This window comes from Dama dama, chromosome 5 (assembly GCF_033118175.1).
Source record: "Dama dama isolate Ldn47 chromosome 5, ASM3311817v1, whole genome shotgun sequence".
NCBI classification, from domain to species: domain Eukaryota; kingdom Metazoa; phylum Chordata; class Mammalia; order Artiodactyla; family Cervidae; genus Dama; species Dama dama.
In genome coordinates this window covers 8,802,927-8,826,565 of record NC_083685.1, presented here as the reverse complement: position 1 = coordinate 8,826,565, position 23,639 = coordinate 8,802,927, and the positions used below count along the sequence as shown (strand labels likewise).

Here is a 23,639-nt window from a genome sequence, read left to right as displayed (position 1 = left end):
AAACAAAAAGGAGAAAATAAAAATCACTTATAACCCCATCACCTAGAGGAAACATCATTATTACCCCATTTTGATGTTTCCAGAAGATGTTTCTGTGTGCATAAACGATTTTACACACAAAGAAGGGTTCAGCCTCTTTCACGTGACCTGCTTTCTGCCCTTGCTGGTACACTGTGGCCCTTTTCATACATACTGTGTGATATTTTTAATGACTCCATTAATAGTCCATTGTCTGGATACCTCTGTTTATTTAGTTAGTCCTCTGTTTTTGGACATTGAGGTTGTTTCTGCTTTTTCACTGTTAAACAGCACTGCAGTGAACCCTTGTGACCAAGTCCTCGTTGTTCCCTATTGCTTTCCCACTTGTGTAGTTTCCAAGTTTCATCTTAAAGAAATCTTTTTCTTTGTTCAAAAATATGAGCGTTTCTCTGCTATCATAGAAGCAATACAGAGGACAGGAAGGAGCTTTGTGGGGTAATGGAAATGTTCTAGATCTCGATTGTGATAGAGGCTAGATGAGTATGTATGTCTGTCAAAACTCAACCAATGTATACTTAAAATGGGTGCCTTCTATGCAAACTGTACCTTAAAAAAAATTGGCTTATTAAAAATGCACTGCTAATGTTAGTGGTAGAATTTTAAAGTCTTTCACTTTACCAGTAAAAAGGAGGGGAGAAGTCGAGTTTTTAACTAGGAATGAAAGATGTTTCTGATGTAGTGAGTTAATTTAAAAATCTAATGCCTGGTACCTATTGAAACCAAGAACTACTTTAAAAAAAAAAAGAAAAGTAAGATTCTCTTTTTTTTAAATCACAATTGACTATAACTGGGAACCCTTCCAGTGTTTTACTCAGAACCTCAGTCTGATAAGGAGAGAAAACAATTCCAAAGGTGGAATTCCATCATGGAAAATACCCTACTGCCTGCCTCATCGAGGTCAGACCTAGGGTATCATCGGCATACTCAGCCCAGTCTCCCTTGCACAAGCTGAGGAGAATGGTTGATTGCAGCGTTGTGCATATTTTAAGACTATATGATCCATCCATAGTGGCTGGAGTTATTATTTGCCTGTGATGAAGGAGGAAGAGGATGGGTCAAGTCTCCATCCCAGAATTTAGTTCCAACTCTTCATACTGTTGTGCAGCTTTTTCACCCATTTCCTACTTCTAAAGAGATGGGAATACCAGACCACCTAACCTGCCTCTTGAGAAACCTGTATGCAGGTCAGGAAGCAACAGTTAGAACTGGACATGGAATAACAGACTGGTTCCAAATAGGAAAAGGAGTCCATCAAGGCTGTATATTGTCACGTTGCTTATTTAACTTATATGCAGAGTACGTCATGAGAAACTCTGGGCTGGAGGAAGCACAAGCTGGAATCAAGATTGCCAGGAGAAATATCAGTAACCTCAGATATGCAGATAACACCGCCCTTATGGCAGAAAGTGAAGAAGAACTAAAGAGCCTCTTGATGAAAGTGAAAGAGGAGAGTGAAAAGGTTGGCTTAAAGTTCAACATGCAGAAAACTAAGATCATGGCATCCAGTCCCATCACTTCATGGCAAGTAGATGGGGAAGCAGTGGAAACAGTGGCTGACTTTATTTTTGGGGGCTTCAAAATCACTGCAGATGGTGATTGCAGCTGTGAAATTAAAAGACCCTTACTCCTTGGAAGGAAAATTATGATCAACCTAGACAGCATATTAAAAAGCAGAGACATTACTTTGTCAAGAAAGGTCCGTCTAGTCAAGGCTATGGTTTTTCCAGTAGTCATGTATGGATGTGAGAGTTGGACTATAAGAAAGCTGAGCACCGAAGAGTTGATGCTTTTGAACTGTGGTGTTGGAAGAGTCCCTTGGAATGTAAGGAGATCCAACCAGTCTATCCTAAAGGAGTTCAGTCCTGGGTGTTCACTGGAAGGACTGATGTTGAAGCTGAAACTACAATATTTTGGCCACCTGATGCGAAAAACTGACTCATTTGAAAAGACCTTGATGCTGGGAAAGATTGAGGGCAGGAGGAGAAGGGGACAACAGAGGATGAGATGGTTGGATGGCATCACTGACTCAATGGACGTGGGTTTGGGTAGACTCTGGGAGTTGGTGATGGACAGGGAGGCCTGGTGTGCTGGGTTCTCCAAGAGTCAGACACGACTGAGCGACTGAACTGACTGAACCCTTAGGTAACTTAGGTGTCCTGGTTATCGGTAGCTAATTTTTCTAAGTGTTTGCAGAATTGGCTTATTGACAAGAGTCTCACCTTCAGGATGTCCATCCTTTATGTTGCTTCCTCGTGCTAATGTCCTGGAAGCAGCAAATGGTGCCTCTTTTTAAAGGGGCTTTGGGGACAGGGCGCTGACTGTGGAGGGAAGATAAGTTGATGAGTTGAGGGGCTCTGGCTCGGTTGACCTGTGGCCTCATTGGGGATCAGGTTCTGAATTTACCTATTTGACGCCTATTTGACGGCAGTTTGTGCTTCTCAAACCAGGCCAGCCTTGGCCTATTTTTCTCTCCTTTTTGAAGATAAAAAATCTGCTCTGAGCATATGGCTGGGCATTTCCCTTCACTTATTGTAATTTACATGCTTTGGTCCAAGACCGTGTCTTACAGCACCATTGATTGCAGTAACCTCCTATCTAGTCTTTGTCTTGAGCCTCCTAAACCATTATTTAAACCCTTTATTTTTAGTTTCTCCGGAAAAGAAAGAAGCTGTATTCATTCTGATGCATGTTTTACTAGAAAAGGAAACTTACAGTCACTCAGGGTCCACTAACCCCGTTAACTCGATGTAAAAAAAAAAAAAAAAAAAATAGGATTCTATTTTCCTGCAGTTCTTTATTTTTGTTTGGTTTCTTATTTGTTTCACATGAACCCAGACTTAACAAGCTGTATTTTTCCTTTACCATGTTTGTTTTACACAAATCTCTTTTTCTTTTGGTCATCTCATGTTTTGACTCCTGGCAAGTAGGGCTTCTTATAATCAGCATCTTCATTTCAATACACATGTATATTTATCCTCCCTGTGCTTATGGTTTTCACAGATGTGTTGTTCTGCAGGCGTTTCTCATCCCTGAGGGTGTGGTTCTGCTTGCTTGCAGGCTGTGATAATGCCATCATCATCTGGAACGTGGGGACCGGGGAAGCCCTGATAAACTTGGATGACATGCATTCAGACATGATTTACAATGTCAGCTGGAACCGGAATGGTAGTCTGATCTGCACAGCCTCCAAAGACAAGAAAGTGAGAGTAATCGATCCGAGGAAACAGGAGATTGTTGCTGTAAGTATTCTTAGGACAACAGCCCCAGTCTTTGTCGTGCTCCAGTGGGTGAGAGCTTTCTGCTTTTTAACGCAGACCAGAGAGGCTGGGCTGCCGGTCTGTGGACCCTTGCTGTGTACAGAGACCCAACTGTGCATCAGAAAAGGCTTGTCCGGGCTTCTGTTTCCCAGTTGCCTTTCTCTTCAGATCTGGGCATGTGCAGCTTTTACCCAGCCTTCCTGGTAAGGCTTCCCTGGAGGCTCAGACGGTAAAGCGTCTGCCCGCAACGTGGGAGACCCGGGTTCAATCCCTGGGTCAGGAAGATCTCCTGGAGAAGGAAATGGCAACTCACTCCAGTACTCTTGCCTGGAAAATTCCATGGACGGAGGAGCCTGATAGGCCACAGTCGCAAAGAGTCGGACACGACTGAGCGACTTCAGTTTCTTTCTTTTCCTTTCTCCCTCTCAGTTGGCAACCATTTCTCACAGAGAGACAAATTTTTTTATCAGTGTGCTTAAGAATTTGCAAGTCTAGGGCTTCCCTGGTGGCTCAGTGGTGAAGAATCCACCTGCCAGTGCAGGAGACATGGGCTCAGTCCCTGATCTGGGAAGAGCCCACATGCTGTGGATCAGCTAAGCCCACTCACAACCGCCGTGGAGCCCGAGCTCTAGAGCCTGAGACCGCAACCGTTGAAGCCCAAACACCCAAGAGCCCGTGCTTCACAACCAGAGAACCCACTGCAGTGAGGAGCCTGCTCACCGCAACGAGAGAGTGGCCTCCACTCACCACAACCAGAGAAAGCCCACATGCAACAACAAAGCCTAGCATGACCAAAAATAATAAGTAACAAGTAAATAAAATTTAAAAATTAAGTTGAAGATACAATATCACCCTTAAAAAAAAGGCTTGGCGAGTCTAGATCAGCTAACCCACAGAGTTTAATTGCACACTGGCCTAGGACTGCAGATAGCTCAGTGGATTCCCTCCCCTGCTCCTCAGTTGATTGTTAAAGGGCCTGATGATGCCAAGCATTCTTTCCACAGCATTAACATCCTTGGTCCTGCCCTCTGAGCTAGGCCTCCACAAAATCACACATTATGACAGAGATGGACAGTCAGGCCTTCAGTCACTTCTCCCCAACTCTGTGCCCCGTCATAGCCGTTCTCTGAGAAGGTAGCTCTTGGCTGGCATTGCTTTTTATGAGTCAGGCGACAGGCGCGGCTGGTGTTTATCAAGGCCCTGTGCGTGTGGTTTCTCCACTAGAACATTCCATAGGGCAGAGCTGGTGGGCTCCCATTGAACAGATGAGGCCAAGGAAGGGGTTAACCAGACTCGACTTCCTGTCCCATGAAATTGCTGGATGCCATAGCATATATCCACCCTTAGGTTATTATCATGCTTTTGAGAAACAAATGTTTGGCAGAGCCCTTTCACGTGTTTTTGCGGAGGCTGGACTGGAGTTGGTGGCAGGGGCTGGTGGAAGGCTGAGGCCTTTCAGTCCAGGCCTGGCATGCTTGCTTGCCAGCTGAGAGGCCTCAGCCAGATCCCTCGGTGTCTCTGTTTCCTCCTCCTTCAGGGAGGGGAGGTGGTCAGTACTGAAATGTGTGTGCGCACACACAGTTACACCTTTGATGTGAGTGGCCTGTGGGGTGTAGCTGGGTTCACTGAGCCCCCGCCGTCCCTCACTTTTCCTTCCTGCGGTCTGGTCTGACTGTGTGTAAAATGCCTCTTTGCTTTCTCACCCAGGAGAAGGAGAAAGCACATGAAGGGGCCCGACCCATGAGAGCCATCTTCCTGGCCGATGGCAATGTCTTCACCACTGGCTTCAGTCGCATGAGCGAGCGGCAGCTGGCTCTCTGGAACCCGGTACGTGCCTTCACGGCCCTGCCACCCCTTCGCAGCCTCAAGCTTTCCCTTTTCTGAGCACGCCTTGAGGTGGGTTAGTAGGTGATAGAGTTCTCAGTGTCATATGCTGAATTCCTGCTCATCTTAAATTGGATGTGAAGTTCTCATCCTCACTGGAGACTTACTGCTGAGTGTGTTTTAAAAATACATTCTTGATACTCCCAAGGAGTCCATGTTGATTGTTGTTTTTCAAAAGAATGCATGAAGAATCCAGTGTTTTAGACTTGGGAAATAAGTTATAAACTTAGTTAAAATGTTTCCTAAAGAACGTGATCAAATGTCTGAATCACAGTAGTCATGCTTGGGAAAATGTTCATGACAGCACAGGCGGGAAAAAAGTACTGAACCGCATATATGGTATGATCCCACTCTGTGTGTGCTTGTGTGCTGGAGGGAAGTAGGCCAAAGCGGTCGTTGCCCCGCACTGGGCTGTGGGATTATGGCGTATGGGATGATTTTTGTATTTTTCCTGTACCTTTTAACTTTCTAAAGAACATGAGTTTTTTGTTTTTTTTTTTTTAATAAGAAAAAAGATGGACTCTCTCATCTCTTATGGGATCACACTGATGGGTGCCTTAATTATGCAGTCAAGTCAACACACTTTTCAGTGAGCTGGATCTCATGTAGTATTCTTACTGGTAATTACATGTATGAATATTACATGTATGTTGTTTAAACTTTCATTATTTTAGGGAAATGGCTAACTTAGAGATGAAAGAATGTACTGTCTTATGAAAATTCATCTTTTAAAATGTGTGTGTGTGTGTGTGTACATGTGTTTGTGTGTGTATACATATATGTGTGTATATATATATATACTTTTTCTTCCAGAAAAATATGGAGGAACCAATTGCTCTTCATGAAATGGACACTAGCAATGGGGTTTTGCTACCTTTCTACGACCCCGACACCAGTATCATTTACTTGTGTGGAAAGGTAAGCAGTAATTTTCCTGTTTGATCTTAAATTTAATTCTGTGAGAAGAAAAGTTTATCCTTCAGAGCTTTAGTAGACGGGCAATCGTATAGGGAATAACGCTTTGTGGATATGAGCTTTTGAGGGCCTCAGAGACTCTCCAGAGGGTTCTCACTCCTGGAGTTCTGTGTTAAGGGCCAGGCCGTGGATTATGTGGCCCAACTCAAGTGTCAGAATGTGACAGTCGTTACAGGAAGACCCCACACAAAACCCCTTTCTGCTGCCTGATGATCTCTGCCTAACTAAAGTGTTGGTAGCTTTATCTTCATTACTGTTACATCATTTTAGAAGGTGGTGACCTCAGCATCCCTTCTTTTTTTGTAGGTTCAATAATCATGTAGAATTTTTGTAGTTGAAATAATTGAATTAATAAAAATAAATCTGTTGATGTGTTCCCTTCCCTAAACCTGTCAGATAGTCCCTCACTGGGTGAAGCTGGGGGTCTTATTATTACTTCTGTTCACAACTGATGGAGTGAGCTGCAGACCTGCTTGACATTTTTATAGGTCAGTTACTTAGAAACTGAGATCTTGTCTGTTTCCTTGAAAGTCATACTTGCGATGTTAACAGCAGCCATAGATCACAGCCAGATGTTACTAGCACTGGGTGGAAAGTTGTTGTGAGTATGTAGAAAGCAGTGTGTGATTAGCTTGTCTTCATTGCTTTAGACAGTTACATCCCTGAAAGAGATGGAGATCATGGGAAAGGAGAGGAGGGTGGAGTACCGCCCAGCTCTTTATCACTTCTTCCACAGACCTCTTCTCTCCCCTCTGCCTGGCAGGACTGCCTTCATTCTCAGTTTCTTGTAACTGCATGATAGTTATTTACACTCAGGCTAGTATATTCAGGTCTTCAGAAAACTCTGACCTTCTACGCAGTGATCACAGAACCTAATACATTGCAGTGAGATAGCATTCCAATCTGAAGTTAATTGCTGGAACTAATGTTTCTTCATTAGAAATCTTACTTCTTATTCTGTTGCCTGGTGTTGTGCCCTCAGACCTGTGCCATGAAGGAATGTTAAAATCAACCCTTTGGGCGATGAGCCTTTCCTCCCCGACTCTGCCTCGGTGTCAGACGCAGCGCAGGACAGTCAGAGCCCTCAAGCAGAGGCCCTTTAGAGGGCATGCTAGCCTTGCACAAGCGAGGGGCTGCTCTGCCTGGAAGTAAAACCATCGGAGGCTAAGCCTCGTAAGAGGAGGAAAAGGTCCGCACTGCAGCGAAGTCCCAGTCAGCGCTGACTTCAGGGAGGAGTGGGACACCCACCTAAACCAGGTGTTTTGGCTCACATCTCCCGTTTCTCGCAGGGCGACAGCAGTATCCGCTACTTCGAGATCACAGACGAATCCCCTTATGTCCACTACCTCAACACGTTCAGCAGCAAGGAGCCTCAGAGGGGAATGGGCTACATGCCTAAGAGGGGACTCGATGTCAACAAATGTGAGATTGCCAGGTAAAGAATTGGTATCAGAAAGTGTTTAGAAGGCTTACACCGTCTATATTCTGTGAGAGCACGTGATTCTGCTCTTTCTACCAGTCTTTCTACCTGTGTGTGTGCAGTAGAATCGTAGAACTAGTGTCTCATTTCCTTCTTAGAAACATGGGGCTTGAGAGCAAGAATGAACCATTCAAAATCATTTAATCCAACTGTGCCCTCCCCGTCCTCCAGATTATAAATTTGAAATACAGCTAAGTAGCTTCACTGAGGTGACTCACACCCTGATTTAGTGAAATCTTCGTCTCTTGTCTTCAGGCTGCAGCTGTGGCCAGTGTCCCCTGGGAGGCAACCAGGGAGCCTGTCCCCAGGATGGAACTGAGGGATGGTTTTCCTGCCCTATGAGGGGACCTGCCAGGTTCCTAACTGGCTCGTGGACCCCGTGGATCTGAAACTAGGGAAGCAGAGATCCACAGCGGGTGTTAGGTTAGTTGGCTTAGGAAGCCCATCTGTGCTGTGTAATGTCTGCCTCTCTCTGCTACTCTGTGGAGTTTTTAAAAATGCATATTCCATGATGCTAGTGACTTTCCTAAGGGGCAGGCTCTTTTTCTCAGTACCAACCGACTGCTGGCCATTTTAAACAACAAAATAACTAGCACGACATTGTCAAGCACATGATCATACCACACATCTTTATAACACTGCTTACATGGACATTTTTTCTAAGTGAGCTAAGCTGGTCACACAGATAATTGACACATCTTTAAAAATAAAAGAAATTTTTATAGGCCCATTTTTATATAATCACTGCAGGTTTGTTTTTTTTTTTTAAATACTCCAACTCTATAGCTAGAATAATGAAAGGAAGCTGTCACATCTAAATTGTGGTTTAAAGTAATCAAAATGTGGTTTAAGGACTTCCCCACTGGGCCAGTGGTTAAAACTGTGCTTCCACTGCAGGAACCATGAGTTCGATCCCTGGCCAGGGAAGTAGGCAGGCTGTACAGGGCAGCCAAAAGCAAAACGTGGTTCAAAACAGACTGAATCTGAACTTTAAAATTACATTCAGGGTTTGGGAACAGGTTTACTCTACTGTCATCTAAAAGTTTGAAGAGACCATAGTCAGCCCTTGGAACTTGCGAGCTCTGAATCCGTGGATTGAAAATACTGAGGGGAAAAAGTTCCACAGAGTTCCAGAAAGCAAGACTTGAATCTGTGGGACGTGGGACACAATTTACATAGCATTTACGCCGTGTTCACAAGTGTTTACCTAGCATTTACGTCATCCTAGGCGTCATAAGTCATCTAGAATGATTTAGACTGTAAAGCGCTGCACCGTTTTTTGTAAGGGACTTGAGAGCATCCTCAGATTTCCGTGTTTTGGGGTGTCCTGGACCCGTCCCCCGTGGATACTGAGGAGTGACCGTTTAAGCGGGTCAGTCAGGACACCTCCTGTTGACTCTGTTTCTGGGTGTTGGTGACATGTGGGGCACTGTATTAACCACATGGCCCAGATCCCCTTTCCATGCGCGAGGTGGGTGCTAGCGCACCCCCTTCATGAATGAGGAGCTCAAGGCCGGCTGAGGTGGACACAAGCCCTGGCGTGGGAGTGGAGCTGGCCATCCAGCTTAGACCCGTCTTCCCGCCGCTGAGCGACTGCACAGGTTTGGGGCTTGCTGTTCCTACTCTTCTCACACTCTGAATAATTCCAGAGTTTTCTTGAGTGTTAACCCCTGATGTGGTTTGCTCAGATGCCAACATTTAATTTCTAGGATTGTTCTCATTTCCTTTTTAAAAACCCTGTTTATACTTAGGAATGTTCAACCACCTCATGTTGGCGGGAGACCTGGCATCCAGGTCGTAGATACTCTCTGAGAGGTGGGTGTTCTTGCCTCCTGGCTGTCGACGCGGTAATTCTCTCACAGGCGGTTCCTATTGGTGATGTTAATCATCTCCCCACGGCTCATCAGCCCCCCAATAGTTGGAACTTGACTGTCACCATAATGCATAGGCCTCTGCTCCTGGTTCACGTCCCTGTCCGCCGTTTCCCGGCATAGCTCCTCTCACTTCCTCTTCCTCCTCTGTGAATGGGAATGCTGGGTTCTCCCTGCTCCCCAGGATCTGTCAGATGAGGCAATGGGCAAACGCAGCATGTACAAGAATGCTTGCTAAGCCTGTTACTTGGCCTGTTTCACTTAATACAACTTTGCCTTTATCTCTCCTTTGAAGATTCTTCAAACTTCATGAGAGAAAGTGTGAACCTATTATCATGACTGTCCCCAGGAAGGTAAGTGCCCAGCTGTCTAGGTGATCTGTGTTTAAAAAGAATTTTAAGCATTCCACACCTTTCTTCCTCACCTGTGAGTTTCTCTTCTGTGTCCCATGTAGTCTGACCTTTTCCAAGATGACCTGTACCCCGACACGGCAGGGCCTGAGGCAGCCCTGGAGGCAGAAGAGTGGTTTGAGGGGAAGAACGCCGATCCACTCCTCATCTCGCTGAAGCACGGATACATCCCTGGCAAAAACAGGGACCTCAAGGTGGTCAAGAAAAACATTCTGGACAGCAAGCCCACGGCAAACAAGAAGTGCGACCTGATCAGCATCCCCAAGAAGACAGCAGATGCGGCCAGCGGGGTAAGGACTGCCGGGCCTAGGGGAGTGGGCTGGCCTGGCCTGCTCCTCCAGAGGCGCCTGCCAGCCCTGGGCGTCTGCAAGCACTGTCCCCACCGGCCAGGCGGGCTCCAGCCATGATAACAGGCACTGTCTGTAGGAACTACCTTGGCCACATGGCATTTATGGGTTTGATTCCTTTAGTTCTGTTTTTTATGATGACTGGGATAGAAGTCAGCCTGTTACTGATGCTGGGGAGAGGAGGTCCTGGAAGGAAAGAGTGGTGAGAGAGTGTAGAAGTTGCCGGGTGTTCGAGTGACGGAAGGATCTGGAGTGAGTGGGACTCAGAGGCTGAGATGACCCTGGGTGTATTAACGAGAGTCACGTCAGGAGCAGAGGCTGGCAGTGAAGACCCATGTGGCCCTGGGGAGGGCAGGGGCCAGCCAGGGAGGGGAGAGGGTGGAGCGCCGGCAATCTGCGGAAGGGAGTTCTGGGGGCCAGGAGGGCCGAGCGTTGTCAATGACGAGAGGAGCAGCAAGCAGAGGACAGGTGCCCTCAGGCTGTGGCCAGGGAGGCTCCTTGAGGCCCCATGACTTTGGAGACAGCAGGGTTTCCTCCCGAAGAATCAGCTCTACGAGGGAGAAGCTCAGCCTCTTAGAGGAGCCACAGGGCAGGGGGTGTAGTTCCCAGGAAGGACCTTCTCCAGGAGTCGATGAGTGCTCGGCAGCCTTTAGAATATCACCCTCACCCTGGCCACATAGAGGGTGTTCCTGCTTGAGGAGGATGATGGGGGTGTTTGGAATGTGGGGCAGCCTTGCAGGGTTCAGTCTCCTCCTACAGCCTAACTGTATCCCAAGAGTCCATCCAGGTAGGTGCACAGGTGAGGGGCCGGGAGCCGTGATGCACAGTTGCTTTGCTGTAGGGTCAGGGGAACTGGCCAGTGCTCATTGCATTCCTACGAGGCCCAGCCTGCGACCTGCTACTTCCAAGTAGAACAGCTCGTTTATGCCCCGTACGTGCTACCTGTGCTGAACTTCGCTGCCTTTAGTCACCCTCTTCCCTCCCCCCTTTTTTGTTTCCCTAGCAAAATGAAGCCAAGTTGGATGAGATTTTAAAAGAGATCAAATCTATAAAAGACACAATCTGCAATCAAGATGAACGTATTTCCAAGTTAGAACAGCAGATGGCGAAGATAGCGGCTTGAAGGTCCACCCCACCCCAAGATGGGAGCAGGAAGGCGTGGTCCCGGGGAGGGCGAAGGGAGGCACTGCCTTTGGAGACATTCCATTTCAGATCTGTGGACCAGTGATAGGCCACATTCCAGTAAGAACTCAATTCGTCTCCCAAATTTGCAGAAACAAAATGTGATTTAAAAGCTGAGCTTTTTACCAGAAAACTTTTTTTGATGTTCTAAGTGTTATGTGTCTTGTGAACTTCTAAAAGACAAAAGTGCTACTTTGAAAATCCCAGATATTCTGAATTTTAGAAACCCAACCAATTCTGATTCAGTGTCCTGCCCAAGTACCTTTTTTTTTCCTTTCTATTTTTTTTTTTTTTTTTTACAAACAGGGACCAATGCCACATTGCTTTTTGTATTTCTTTTTTTTTTAATGTTGCCAAAACCAAAAGTAGCTTTTTTTTTTCTTTGTATTTTGCTACTTTGCAGTATTTGTGTGTGGGGTTTTTTTTTTTTTCCTTTAATTTGAAAGGGACAGCACTGTGTATGTTTATAAACTAAATGAAGATAAGATATTATTTTGTATAAACATTCATCTGAGAACAATCAGAGCCGTAGCCACACGGTGCTGACTTCTCTGCAGCACAAACCTGGTCATCTTAATGACTGTATAAAAGGAAGACTTGAAAAATCACGTGGATTCGTATTCCCACCCTTCCCCTCCCATTGAGTCTTCTGATCAAAAAAAAAAAAAAAAAAAAAGGCTCATATTGAATCATTTTCTTTCTCTTTTCTAGAAATTGGGTGGTTGTACCAGAATGGAATTTTGCTTCTTGGTTATCCTGTGCTTCAGATGATTATAATCTAACCTAAACTCGCATCTGTTTCTGCGGTTTTGTTACACACATAGAGTCTATTGCCTTCATCCCTTTTGATGTCATATTTCAGGTTTTGGTCAATACTTGACAAGGGTGTCCAGGGCGAGGAGCCACACACGCTGTGGAGTGTTCCTTCTTGTCAATTTCAGCAGCTGACCCAAGGTTAGGCGGGACACAGACGAGGGAACCCGGAGGGGGGCGTTTGCCCCGCGTGTCGCCCTGCCTGATTCTCTGCTTTCCTGCTTGTCCTGTGCTGGACAGCTTACCCCCCCCCCCCCACCCCCACCCCTCCCCCGCCGCCAGCATCACTGGAGCTCCTGCCCTTCCTTTCTCCCTTCTTCTGTATGTAGCTCTCCCTCTCAGGGCTTCCCTCTTGCATTTCGGTCCTAACTGCATTCTGCTAAGCGGAGGCCAGAGGGTGCTGTTGAACACCAAGACTGAGAAGGGCCAAGAAGGAAGCAGACATCTGCTGTAGCTTTGGTGGTGTCACTTGTCCCTCTGCACCCTCTACACAGACTCACCCGCGCCCCCTGCAGTGGCTCCGAGGCTGGGTCCAAACCCAGAGGCTGCTTAGTCCCAGGCCAGACATTGAGCTCCCAGGCCTGCCCCGCTCCTGGGTTAGCAGGAACCCCTCTCCATTTCTGTTTTCTCAGAGCGCATGCCTGAGGGAAAAAAGGTGTAAGGAGCCCTTTTGGAAGAGCTAAGTGATGGAATAGGAATCATGTCATGCCTTTGGGGCCACAGCGGGGACGCTTGCATGTACGCCTGCAGGTGTGGGGCTGGGACGGGACTGGCTGGAATCGTCTGTGAGCAGGGGGCCAGGCTGAGGCAGAGTGTGGCGTCGGTGGGTTGGGACACATGTCCAAGCTGTCCATGTGTCCATGTAGAAAAGGTACCATGTTCTTAACCAACCCTGGGATTGCTGTCTCCACAGTTTCAGGGTATTTGAATGTTTGGTGTGGTTTTGTGTGTACATGTGTGTACGTGTGTGCTTTAAATACTCAAGTGGATAATGAGATATAAAGAAAACAATAATTACAGTGGTTTATATTCAAGCCTGTATGTGTTTCTTTATCAACACAATCTGCTGAAGACCTTCATTATTGAGATTCAGAAATGTTCTAAGGTTCTGATACCCAATTAATTAAGTGAGCAAAATTGGTGGTGGTGGTGAAACACCTTAGGGAATATGGTTTGGAGAGACGAGGAGGCAGGGGCCGGTTATTCTGACCTGAGTGTGTAGCTTATGGCTTATTTAATGAACGGATTCCCCGCCAGGCTCAGAGTTGGTGTCTGACGCTCTGTGGGCTATTTTTCTTGTTTTGTCTTTTTTCTTTTTTTCAAATCCGAGCTATCCGAGAGAAGACCCAGTGAATTACTCCTAGATCGGCTCTTATAGAGCAGCCATCGTATTCTGTCGAAACACTTGCTTCCATTTTAAAAGATAAAAGAAAAAAAATTGATTACAAAATGGTGTCCGTGTTTATTTCACATGTCTGCTGTCTTTGAGGCAGTGAGTGCCTTGCTGCCTGACACAGTGTCTCTGACTCAGTGGAACCCCCCCCCCCCCCCACCTTTCTCGGAGGGTAAGTACGGGGCATGTATGGGTGGGCCCCCTGACTCTGGACATGGAGTGGGGCTCAGAACCCGCCTCCAGCCTTCCCCAGGGGTGGATCTGGGGCAGACTGCCTCGTCTTGCTGAGCCGCTTATTGTGAAGGAGGGACGAGAGTTCGGGTGAGAGAAATAGCTGTGTCTGGTCACCCAAGGAGCCCCTGCACAGCCACCAATTTCTGTGATGAGCTGATTCCCTGGGAATCAGGGCTTAGGAAAGCATCTCTTTCTTCAGTAGAAGCACAATACCCTTGATTTAACTGTGATTTTTATTCCAACAAAAGGTTTTCAAGGTCATTTGAATTTCGTGGCCCTCTCTCAGCTCCCCTTTCTGCCCTGAAAGCACTATCCTGTGACATTTCAGTGATCATAGCAAAGAATTTCCCACTGTTTGGTTTCTCTAAATGTCTGTGACTGTGATGACTCATTGGCGCAAAGCCTCTCCTCCTCAAATTCCCTCTCCCAAAGTTGCTGTAGTCTGTGGGGAGAACAGAGGCCAGGGCCGTGGTCTGCCCATCCGTCCGTGTCTGCACGGACGGAAATGGAAGTCGGCCGTGTCCGTCTGCAGCCCCTCAGCGCCGCCGGTCAGGGTGCAGACTCGTGGTTCAGGGTGTTTACGACTGAGTGGTTTTCTCCCCTCGGCCGCCTTGCTTCACTGCCAGAAGACCCAGGGTGTTAGCCCCAGACAGTCAGCCAGGCCCCGTCGAGGGAGAACTTCTGTTTTTCGAAAGGCTACTTCCCTTGCCACCGTTCTCAGTGTTCTGTGTCCAGAGGAACTTCTGTTGGCGCTTCAGAATCTTAACCCTAAGTGGCCCTTCTCTTTCCGCCAGCACATCTCCGGGTCCTAAAGCCATCATGGGGTCACAGACCTGAGTCATGGTCAAGGATACCCACCTTTCCTTCTGTGGGGGCTGAAAAGTTTTTCCTCCACTCCTGGAGAGAGTGTATATAAACTGGTACTATTGCCGAGGGTAGGTTGATAGGGTATATCAGAAGCTTTAGATATTTGCACCTCTGGAAATTCTATCCCAAGGATGCTAGCGGGAGGCATGTTTGGGAATTAGAGGAGTAGGAATTACTTGAGCAGGGTAGGTTCATTATTAACCACCCCAGAATAGGTTGTTTTTGACAAACCCTCTGAAGAATGTGGCGGCTTCCCTGGTAGCTGGTAGAGAATCTGCCTGCAATGTAGGAGATCCCAGTTTGATTCCTGGAACAGAAGGTCCCTGGAGAAGGGAATGGCTACCCACTCTAATATTCTTGCCTAGAGAATCCAGTGGACAGAGGAGCCTGGTGGGCTACAGTCCATGGGGTCACAAAGAGTTGGACATGACTGAGTGACCAAGTACACAGCTTAGGGATACATGTATATGTAATGAATATTTATATGTAGGATAAAGACCACAAATGTTGCTATATAGGGTAGCAGTTGTGGGTAATTTTTCATTAACTGGATATTTTTTTCTGAATTTCTCAATTTACTATAAGTGTCTTATTTCCCAGAAAGAAGTTAATAATGTACAAGTGATAAATTAATACTTGGTTGAAGCAGGAGGCGTTGTCATTCAGTGGTGGGACATTAAAGTCGCAGTGGGGGCAGGGACCCTTAAGGCCTCCGAGCAACACCAGTGTCCATGTGTCATGAGGTCAGTAGTTAAACAAAAGGAAACTTTTTTGAAAATGGGATAATTGCTTTACAATGTTATGTTGGTTTCTGCTGTTTAACAACGCAAACCAGTCAGAACTATAGATGTAAATATAGATATACTGGAGTGGGTAGCCATTTCCTTCTCCAGGGGATGTTCCTGACCCAGGGATCGAACCCGGGTCTCCTGCATTGAGAAAGCAAGCAGATTCTTTTCTGTCTGAGTCAACAGGGAAGCCCAGATAGAGGTCTATATATATTCCCTCCCTCTTGAGCCTCCCTACCCCGCATTCCACCCCTCTAGGTCATCACAGAGCACCCGGCTGCTCTCCCAGGGCAGTACAGTAATTTCCCACCAGCTATCTGTTTTACACATGGTAAGTATGTATACTTCAGTGCTACTCTCAATTCGTCCCACCCTCTCCTTCCCCCCACTATGTCCGTGAGATCTTTCTCTATGTCTGGGTCTCAGGAAACTTCTCTTTTCAAATTTAGAAGGAAAAAATAAATCCCTTCTTATCTAGACTTGAGAGTGGGTAAAAGATTTTAAATCCTAAAGCAATAGAATGAATCCCAGAGGAAAAGATAGATTGGCTGCATAAAAAGCAAATTATATATTCACTACTTGGCATAAAAAATGAAGGCCACGGAAAGTGGGAAATATGTTTTCAACCAACATGATATGGGGTAACATATTTTAATGTGCTTAATCTCAGTCCCAGCTGCCACCTCTGTTTGAACAGGGATGGTTCTACCTCCCTGGTGGGGCATGTCCCATTTTATTAATAAGTCCAAGAGGGTTTTGATGTGCAGGTAGCAACAGTCTTCGTCCCATCCCCTGGAATTTAGTCCACCACCTACTGGTTTAACACAGACCTAGAAGTGGAAGGGGTTTGTTAGGAGACGCTAGTCATAGAACACTTGTTTGAAGTTTCCGAAAGAAAAGTGGAAAGAGAGAAATTACTCCGGATATAAAGATCTTTGGGGGGTCAGGTGGCTGCCGGGTTTGGTGGTTGGGTTACAACGTATAGGAAGGTGAGTTGAGAGAAGCTGGTGGGCTCTGTGAGATTCAGTGTAGTTTCACATTACTGCGTGGAAATGAAAATGAGAAAGCTGATTTTCAGAGCCTGAGTTCTTGAATGGAGGGTGGCGAGTGCTGTGGGGAGGAACCCAGCTCTCCTGAGCAGAGAGCAGTGCCTGGAGCTGGGGTCAGACCAGATGTTAATCCACTGAAGCAGTCAGCTCAGAAGATTGAAAAGCAAGTGGACAGATTGTTACCAAAACCACTAGGTGCTGAGGGTTGGGTTTTTTTTTAAATGGAGGCTTCCTCATGGTGATCTGAAAGACTCAGTATTTTTGGAAAATATGACATGGTGGGTTTGGAGCAGCACCGGGGAGAAATGATTCAGACAAAGGCCTGCAGACAGTTTCGGGTATAGGAAAAGCTTTGGGTCGAAAGAGGCGAGGGGGGTCATCCATGTCTGAAAGGGGAAGAGCAAGAACTGGTCTGGTGTCGGGTGCTGTGCACGAGGCCTTTAAACACCAAGTAGCATCCCACCTTCACAGCTGGCTGTTCCGGGAGGGTATGGACAGGTCACAGTGTGAAGGAGTCACAGGGTCCTGGGGGCAGGCGGAGCCGGAGGTGCTGCAGCAGCTGGGGAGCGGGGGAGCAGGGCAGCCTTCACCTTCTTTACGGCCCTGCTGTCTTCTCGTTACTCATTTCTAAACCACCCCTCCCCACCACGGTTCCATTCATCTTGGCATTAACTGAGGAAATACTTATTTTTATAGTGAGATTTTTTTAAAGGCCTGTAGAAAAATTGGAGTAGAGCCAATGACCCAAGCGACCCAGCCAGGAAAGGTTGTTTGAACCAAAGCTCAGTGCCCCGTGGGTCAAGAAATCAATCCTCAGGGTTTCAGCAACAAAATCCCAGCTCTGGGACTCTAGTGATGAGACCTGAGAGCTGGGAAGTTGCCCCATAGATAACAGGAAGTTGCTGCAGATTCATTTCTGTGCCAAGATGCTATTTGGATTGTAAAAGGTAAGACAAAGCAGTTCCTGGTCAACACATTGCCATCCTCAACTGCAGTTTCCCAAAGTGACGAGCCAGTTCTTACAGCCTGGCCGGCTTCTACCAGGGCAGTGGATTAAAATGTCCCCAAAGACCACAAGGTAGAGATCCATCCCCATGTGGGCCCTGAGCACCTGTTAGAAATCTCATGTCTCTTACAGAGTGACCAGCCACTTGAACAGCCTTGTAACTGGTTCCTCTACCCCTACTCCTACCCGCCTCTTCCCTTTTTTGTTTCCAGAGTGACATTTCCGAGAATAGAGTCTGTCAAGGTCTCTGGGGGAGACACAAATGGTTCCCCTCTTGTCTCCGGCTCTTCGGCCCCCCTGTATGAGAGCCCCCTTGACTCACCCCTGCCTCCCACCCACCCCACCTGGTTCCTGTCCCCTCTCTCACAGCCCATGAATCACTCATGTCAGCTCCAGCTTGAAAATAACGTCCGTATTCCAGCTACTTCTCACACCACCACTGTGAGCCTCGTAGTTCGTGCCCCCTTCCTCTCTGAAACGAATTGACCTGTATTGTGTTTTCCCAAAGAAACAGAACTAATGAGATGTGTTCAATATGTATATAGTGAGAGATTAATCAACAATGGGCTCACATGATTACAGAGGCCAAACCCCCATATCTCCAGTCAGCTGGCTGGACACCCAGTGTTTCAGTTTTGAGTCCAAAGGCAGCAAAACAGTGCTCAAAGTCAGGCAAGGAGTTCGGTCTTACTCGGCCTTTTCTATTCTAGTCTAATCGTCAACTGATTGGATAAGGCCCACCCACGCTGGGGAGGGCAATCTGCTTTCCTCAGTCCACTGATTGAAATGTGCCTCTCACCCGGAAACACCTGCATAGACACACCCAGGATAACACTTGACCAAATATCTAGGTACCCCGTGACCCAGTTAAGCTGACATATAATAGTTAACCATCACGTCTTCCTCACCAAGCTTCCTGTTATCCCCCACTTTAGTCTGTTCTTGGCACAGCAGTCAGAGTAACCTTTTAAGGTATTTAGGCACGGTTGGGTAAACAAAAGCCCACAGGCTGAATCCTGCCTGTTGGAAGGTTCCGTATAGCCCGCAAGCTAAGAAGTGTTTTTGTTTTTTTGTTTTTTTTCATTTTTAAATGGCTGTAAGAAAACAGCAAACACACACACACACACACACAAAAACAGTGACAAGTAAAAATTATATCAAATTCAAGTTTTAGTGTCCCTAAATTTTATTGGAACACAACCACACCCATTTGAGCAGCATCTGTGGTTGCTTTCACTCTACATCCTCAGAGTTGAGTAGGTACTAGGAGACCCAGTGGCCACAAAGCCTGAAATTTGCAATCTGGCCCTTTTAGAAAAAAGTAGACTGACTCCTGTTTGTAGGCTCCAAACCTTCCATGGCTTTTCATCCCACTCAGAATAAAAAGCTGGAAGAGCCTTGAGACTGGCCCTTGGCTTCCTGACCTCTCCTAATGTTCTGTTTGTCAGAGGCCTCCTACCTCAGAGTTTCCATCTGTGCTATTCTCTCAGGACCACCCGTCCTTCCCCTACCCCCAGTATCTGCAGAGCTCCTAACACCTGTGACCACCAGCTCTATCAACTCTTAAGTTTCTCTCTCTCCCAAATGGAATGAGGACAGGACCAATACTTGATGCTGGTATCTAGAATCTGGCATATGCTGTTAATAAACATTTATTGAATGAGTGAATTGAAAATACATTATCAGAGATGAAGGTGCCTAGTGGAATATCTGGGCAACAGTACTTTGCTTCCAGAATATGACCTTCCCCTGACCACTGTCCACCCTAGGCTGGACCAATGAACCCACCACCTTCAGTGGCAGCAAGTCCTTTATGAAGGAGTTGGATTTGGGGTGCGTGGAGCAAGCAGGCAGGGCAGGTGTGCTGTGATGGAGAAAGCATCCTGATTCCCTTCTGCTCCCTGAGTCCATGCCTGAGATCCAGCTTTCCGAAACACCCTAGGAAGCCTACTGCTGCCTAAGCCAGTTTGAGTTGAGTTAGTTTGCAACCAAGACTGCTTCCTTATACAGCTGTCTCCCCTATCAGAGGCCCCTGAGTTCCGAGGTCCAGAGTTCTTCATCTCCATACCTTTAGGGCCAAGGAAGGCCCAGGGCTTGGGGTAGCTTGTTGGAGGCATTGATTTCTTCAACTGCTATGCTCCTTGGAAAAATCACTGAGTCTGGAGCACCTTTTTAAGATTTGATTGCCGTCTGGCCTTCTGGTCTGCGACCAGCCCCTGTGCACCCTAAGCTGATCCAGTGAGCCCTAGAGAGTCCCTCTTCACTCTGAAGGACTGGCTTACTCTGTAGGCTTCCATTGAAAGCAGCCAGCTCCTGGGGTTGCTCAGAGATGGACCCAGAATCGGGCTGAAGGTCAACTCCCTGAAGTTCTGTTCTCATTGAGAAGGGGAATTGTTGCAGGAAGAGACCCCTTCCAGGGCCTAAGGGTCAGCTCTTGTCTAGCACCAAGTAGTGAATTGTCCTAGGAGACACAGGTGCTGATGAAGCAAGAAACTTTATTGGGAAGGGGTTCCAGTTCCCTGGGTGGGGGACCCAGGAGAACTCTGCTAGGTAGCTGACAGTCTCAGGTTTTATGGTGATGGGGTTAGTTTCCGGGTTGTCTCTGGCCAATCATTCTGACTCAGGGTCCTTCTTGGTGGCAGAAGGACCACCAAGATGTGGTCCTTCTTGGTGTGGACCAAGAGGCCAAGATGGATTCCAGCAAGGATGCTGGGAGGTTCATAGGAAATATGGACTGGTGTCTCCTCTCTCCTCTTCACCTTTCCCGAATTCTCACTGGTGGTGGCTTGGTAGTTCTGAGTTCATTACCAGAATCTCCTGTTGTAAGATAACTCATGCAAGTGGTTACTATCGGGCCTGGCCAGGGTAGGCAGTTTCAGTGTTTCCCCTAACAGAATGATGTCCTTGCTCTGGTGGGCCTTAAGGTGGCCATTTTCCCCTTCAGCCATTCAAATCAGCAAATGGCATTCTGTGAACACTCCCTTGTGTCCACAAGGATGTTGGGGGAAGGGGAAGGGAAGGGCAAGCATTTGGGTGTAGTCCCTTCTGCCTCTCCAGGGCAGGACCTTTTATTACAATATCTCTGTTCTCTATTTTAGGAGACCTTTGTTTTCACTTGAACCAAGGGTCCCATGGCAGGTAAATTTGAAAACTGCTCCGTCTCCAGCTGTGCCATGCTCATTCACTCAGCCGTGTCTGACTCTCTGCGACCCTGTGGACTGTAGCCCGCCAGGCCCCTCCGTGCATGGGCTTCTCCAGGCACGAATACTGGAGTGGGTTGCCATTTCCTATTCCAGGGAATCTTCCCGACCCAGGGATTGAACCTGCATCTCTTAATGTCCCCTGCATTGGCAGGCAGGTTCCTTACCACTAGTGCCACCTGGGAAGCCAGATTCCTCTTTGTCTGAGAGAAAGCCAGAGGCTTTGCCATCTGGTCTACCTGGGCTCCGATCCCCTGGGCCCTTGCCTGATCCCCAGATTCCTCAGTGGCGCAGTGGCCACTTAGGCAGGCAGGCATGACTCTATGAGACACCACCCCCATTTTCCTGCAGTTTCCTCCATTTTTAGGGAAATGGATGTAGGGTCATGCAGGAAATGGACATCTTGTGGGGGAGGGGCCCCAGCGAGTCCCCAGCAAATTGCAAAGATGATCAGATCTCAGCTACTCCTGGCCTTTCAGATACAGTCCCTGCTTCTCCACATATTTCCAGAATTCCACAAGTTTTGTCTGTCTGTTTTTATTTTCTCATTTTCCTCAATCCTTGACCAGCTTATGTCCGGTAAATTCCAGGTTGAGGCTAAATTCTGCTGACTTTGGCCACCTAATGCTTCCTCTCTTTGTCTCTATGGCATTGTTTCATAAGAACAGTGTTCCCCACCCCAGTACCCACCCAGAAACAACTAAGGAACCAAATGCAACCACACGAGAGTCCTTCCCACAAGCAGAGATGTACAGGTGGCGGCGAGGCTGCTGGGACTGGGCGCCCACCGTGTGACGCTGACCCATCAGCCAGCAGCAGCATGACCACATTTAGCCCCCAGATGAGTATTTAGGAATGTCCGAGTGTAAGAAGGTTGTGGGCTGTTTGGATAGCAAATCCTTGGTTGTCCAGCTGGGAACCCAAGGAGCCACACCATTCACTTTAAGACGAGGCTGCTCCAGGCTTTAGTTAATGTTCAGGGACACATTTTCCCCAGAAGACCTCTAAATGGGCCTTGGTTCCCAGTCTAGCTCACCCCTGAACTCTGACAGAAGAAATTAACACTCAGTGGCTTTGCTGATTGCAATTCCTGCCTCACACCCCGGCACAAACAGGAGCCGGGGTGTAGACTGGGGCCTTTTTTCTGGCTTCCTGGACTCTGCCACTGACTCTGTGTGACCTTGAACAAAGCACAGCTTCTCTCTGAGCCTCCACATCCTAAGCTCCAAAGGCTGCTGTGAGCCTACAAGCAGATAGATGCACAGCGACTGGTGCTTAGCAGAAGCCAAGGTAATGTTAAACTTCTGTATTTTAAGACTTTGCAGGAGAGGAAACTGAGGCTCCAGAGAAGGGACTTGCCTAGGTCACTCAGCTTGTAAAAGGTCAGTTGCCAGGCCCCTGGTCTTGGGAGTGGTCCCCTCTGGGTCACTGCTCCTGGATGGTTTTTCAAAGCTCACAGGGGCGTAAGGGCCTGGGGCCAGCCTGTGGAAGAATTAACTTTCCTTTCAGCTGTGCCAGAATCTTCTGAGAAGCAGCTTGAAGCTGCACAGGGGCCAGGGAGGAAAGGAGGTATCTGGGGGACGTGGGGCCCTGCCACTGCTTGCTGTGGACCCCCTAGCCAGTACCCCCACCCCAATTCTGCATGGGGCCAACAGCCTCTGGCACCCCATTCATAATTGAACAAATGACCAGGTCTCCTGGCCCTGTGGCTTGGGAGAGGCTGCTCCCTGCTCTAGGATGATCAACTTATCCCGGTTTGCCTGGGACTGATTCAGTTTTTTTTTTTTTTCAATTATTTTTATTAGTTGGAGGCTAATTACTTCACAACATTTCAGTGGGTTTTGTCATACATTGACATGAATCAGCCATGGAGTTACATGTATTCCCCATCCTGATCCCCCCTCCCACCTCCCCCCCCCCCCCCACCCGATTCCCCTGGGTCCTCCCAGTGCACCTGGCCCGAGCACCTGTCTCACGCATCCCACCTGGGCCGGTGGTCTGTTTCACCATAGATAATATACATGCTGTTCTCTCGAAACATCCCACCCTTGCCTTCTCCCACAGAGTCCAAAAGTCTGTTCTGTACTTCTGTATCTCTTTTTCTGTTTTGCATATAGGGTTATCATTACCATCTTTCTAAATTCCATATATATGTGTTAGTATGCTGTAATGTTCTTTATCTTTCTGGCTTACTTCACTCTGTATAATGGGCTCCAGTTTCATCCATCTCATTAGAACTGATTCAAATGAATTCTTTTTAACGGCTGAGTAATATTCCATGGTGTATATGTACCACAGCTTCCTTATCCATTCGTCTGCTGATGGGCATCTAGGTTGTTTCCATGTCCTGGCTATTATAAATAGTGCTGTGGTGAACATTGGGGTGCACATGTCTCTTTCAGATCTAGTCTCCTCAGAAAAATATGGAACACTTCACGAATTTGCGTGTCATCCTTGCGCAGCAGCCATGCTAATCTTCTCTGTATCGTTCCAATTTTAGTATATGTGCTGCCGAAGCGAGCACCTGATTCAGTTTTAACACTAAAAGTCCCACATCCCAGGAGCTCCTTTAGTTCCAACAGGCCTGCATCGTTGATCACCCTCTGTGTAGACTGTCATCCTAGAGCCAAACTCTCACAGGGTCTTTCCTGCTGCAAAGTCAGGGCTGCTCCCCTGTCCACCCCGCTGGTGGGCAATTGCCCCATTGTTCGTTCCCATCAGAGCCATCCTCCTGTCTCTCTGACTTGGCCATTAGCATCCGCCCCTAGTTCTAGGACAAACTTCCATCTTTGGAGGGCTTCCTGTTTTATGGATCAAGCACCAGGACCTGGATGGGGAAAGGCA

General features: G+C 47.4%; 1 protein-coding gene and 1 non-coding gene across 2 annotated transcripts in view; one reads left to right on the top strand and one right to left on the bottom strand.

The window, feature by feature from the left end:
• Positions 1 to 12,239, top strand: part of CORO1C (coronin 1C) — a 72,824-nt gene extending 60,585 nt beyond the window's left edge. Inside the window, exons 5-11 of the mRNA XM_061141689.1 lie at positions 3,097 to 3,278; positions 5,004 to 5,123; positions 5,994 to 6,098; positions 7,445 to 7,590; positions 9,802 to 9,859; positions 9,961 to 10,206; positions 11,267 to 12,239. Coding sequence (XP_060997672.1) covers positions 3,097 to 3,278; positions 5,004 to 5,123; positions 5,994 to 6,098; positions 7,445 to 7,590; positions 9,802 to 9,859; positions 9,961 to 10,206; positions 11,267 to 11,386 — 977 coding nt within the window. The 3' untranslated portion in view covers positions 11,387 to 12,239. The remainder of the gene's footprint in view (positions 1 to 3,096; positions 3,279 to 5,003; positions 5,124 to 5,993; positions 6,099 to 7,444; positions 7,591 to 9,801; positions 9,860 to 9,960; positions 10,207 to 11,266) is intronic.
• Positions 12,240 to 23,212: 10,973 nt separating this feature from the next.
• Positions 23,213 to 23,319, bottom strand: LOC133058049 (U6 spliceosomal RNA). The gene has a single exon (XR_009693174.1). It is a non-coding gene; the product is annotated as a U6 spliceosomal RNA (small nuclear RNA).
• Between the last annotated feature and the right edge of the window lie 320 nt (positions 23,320 to 23,639).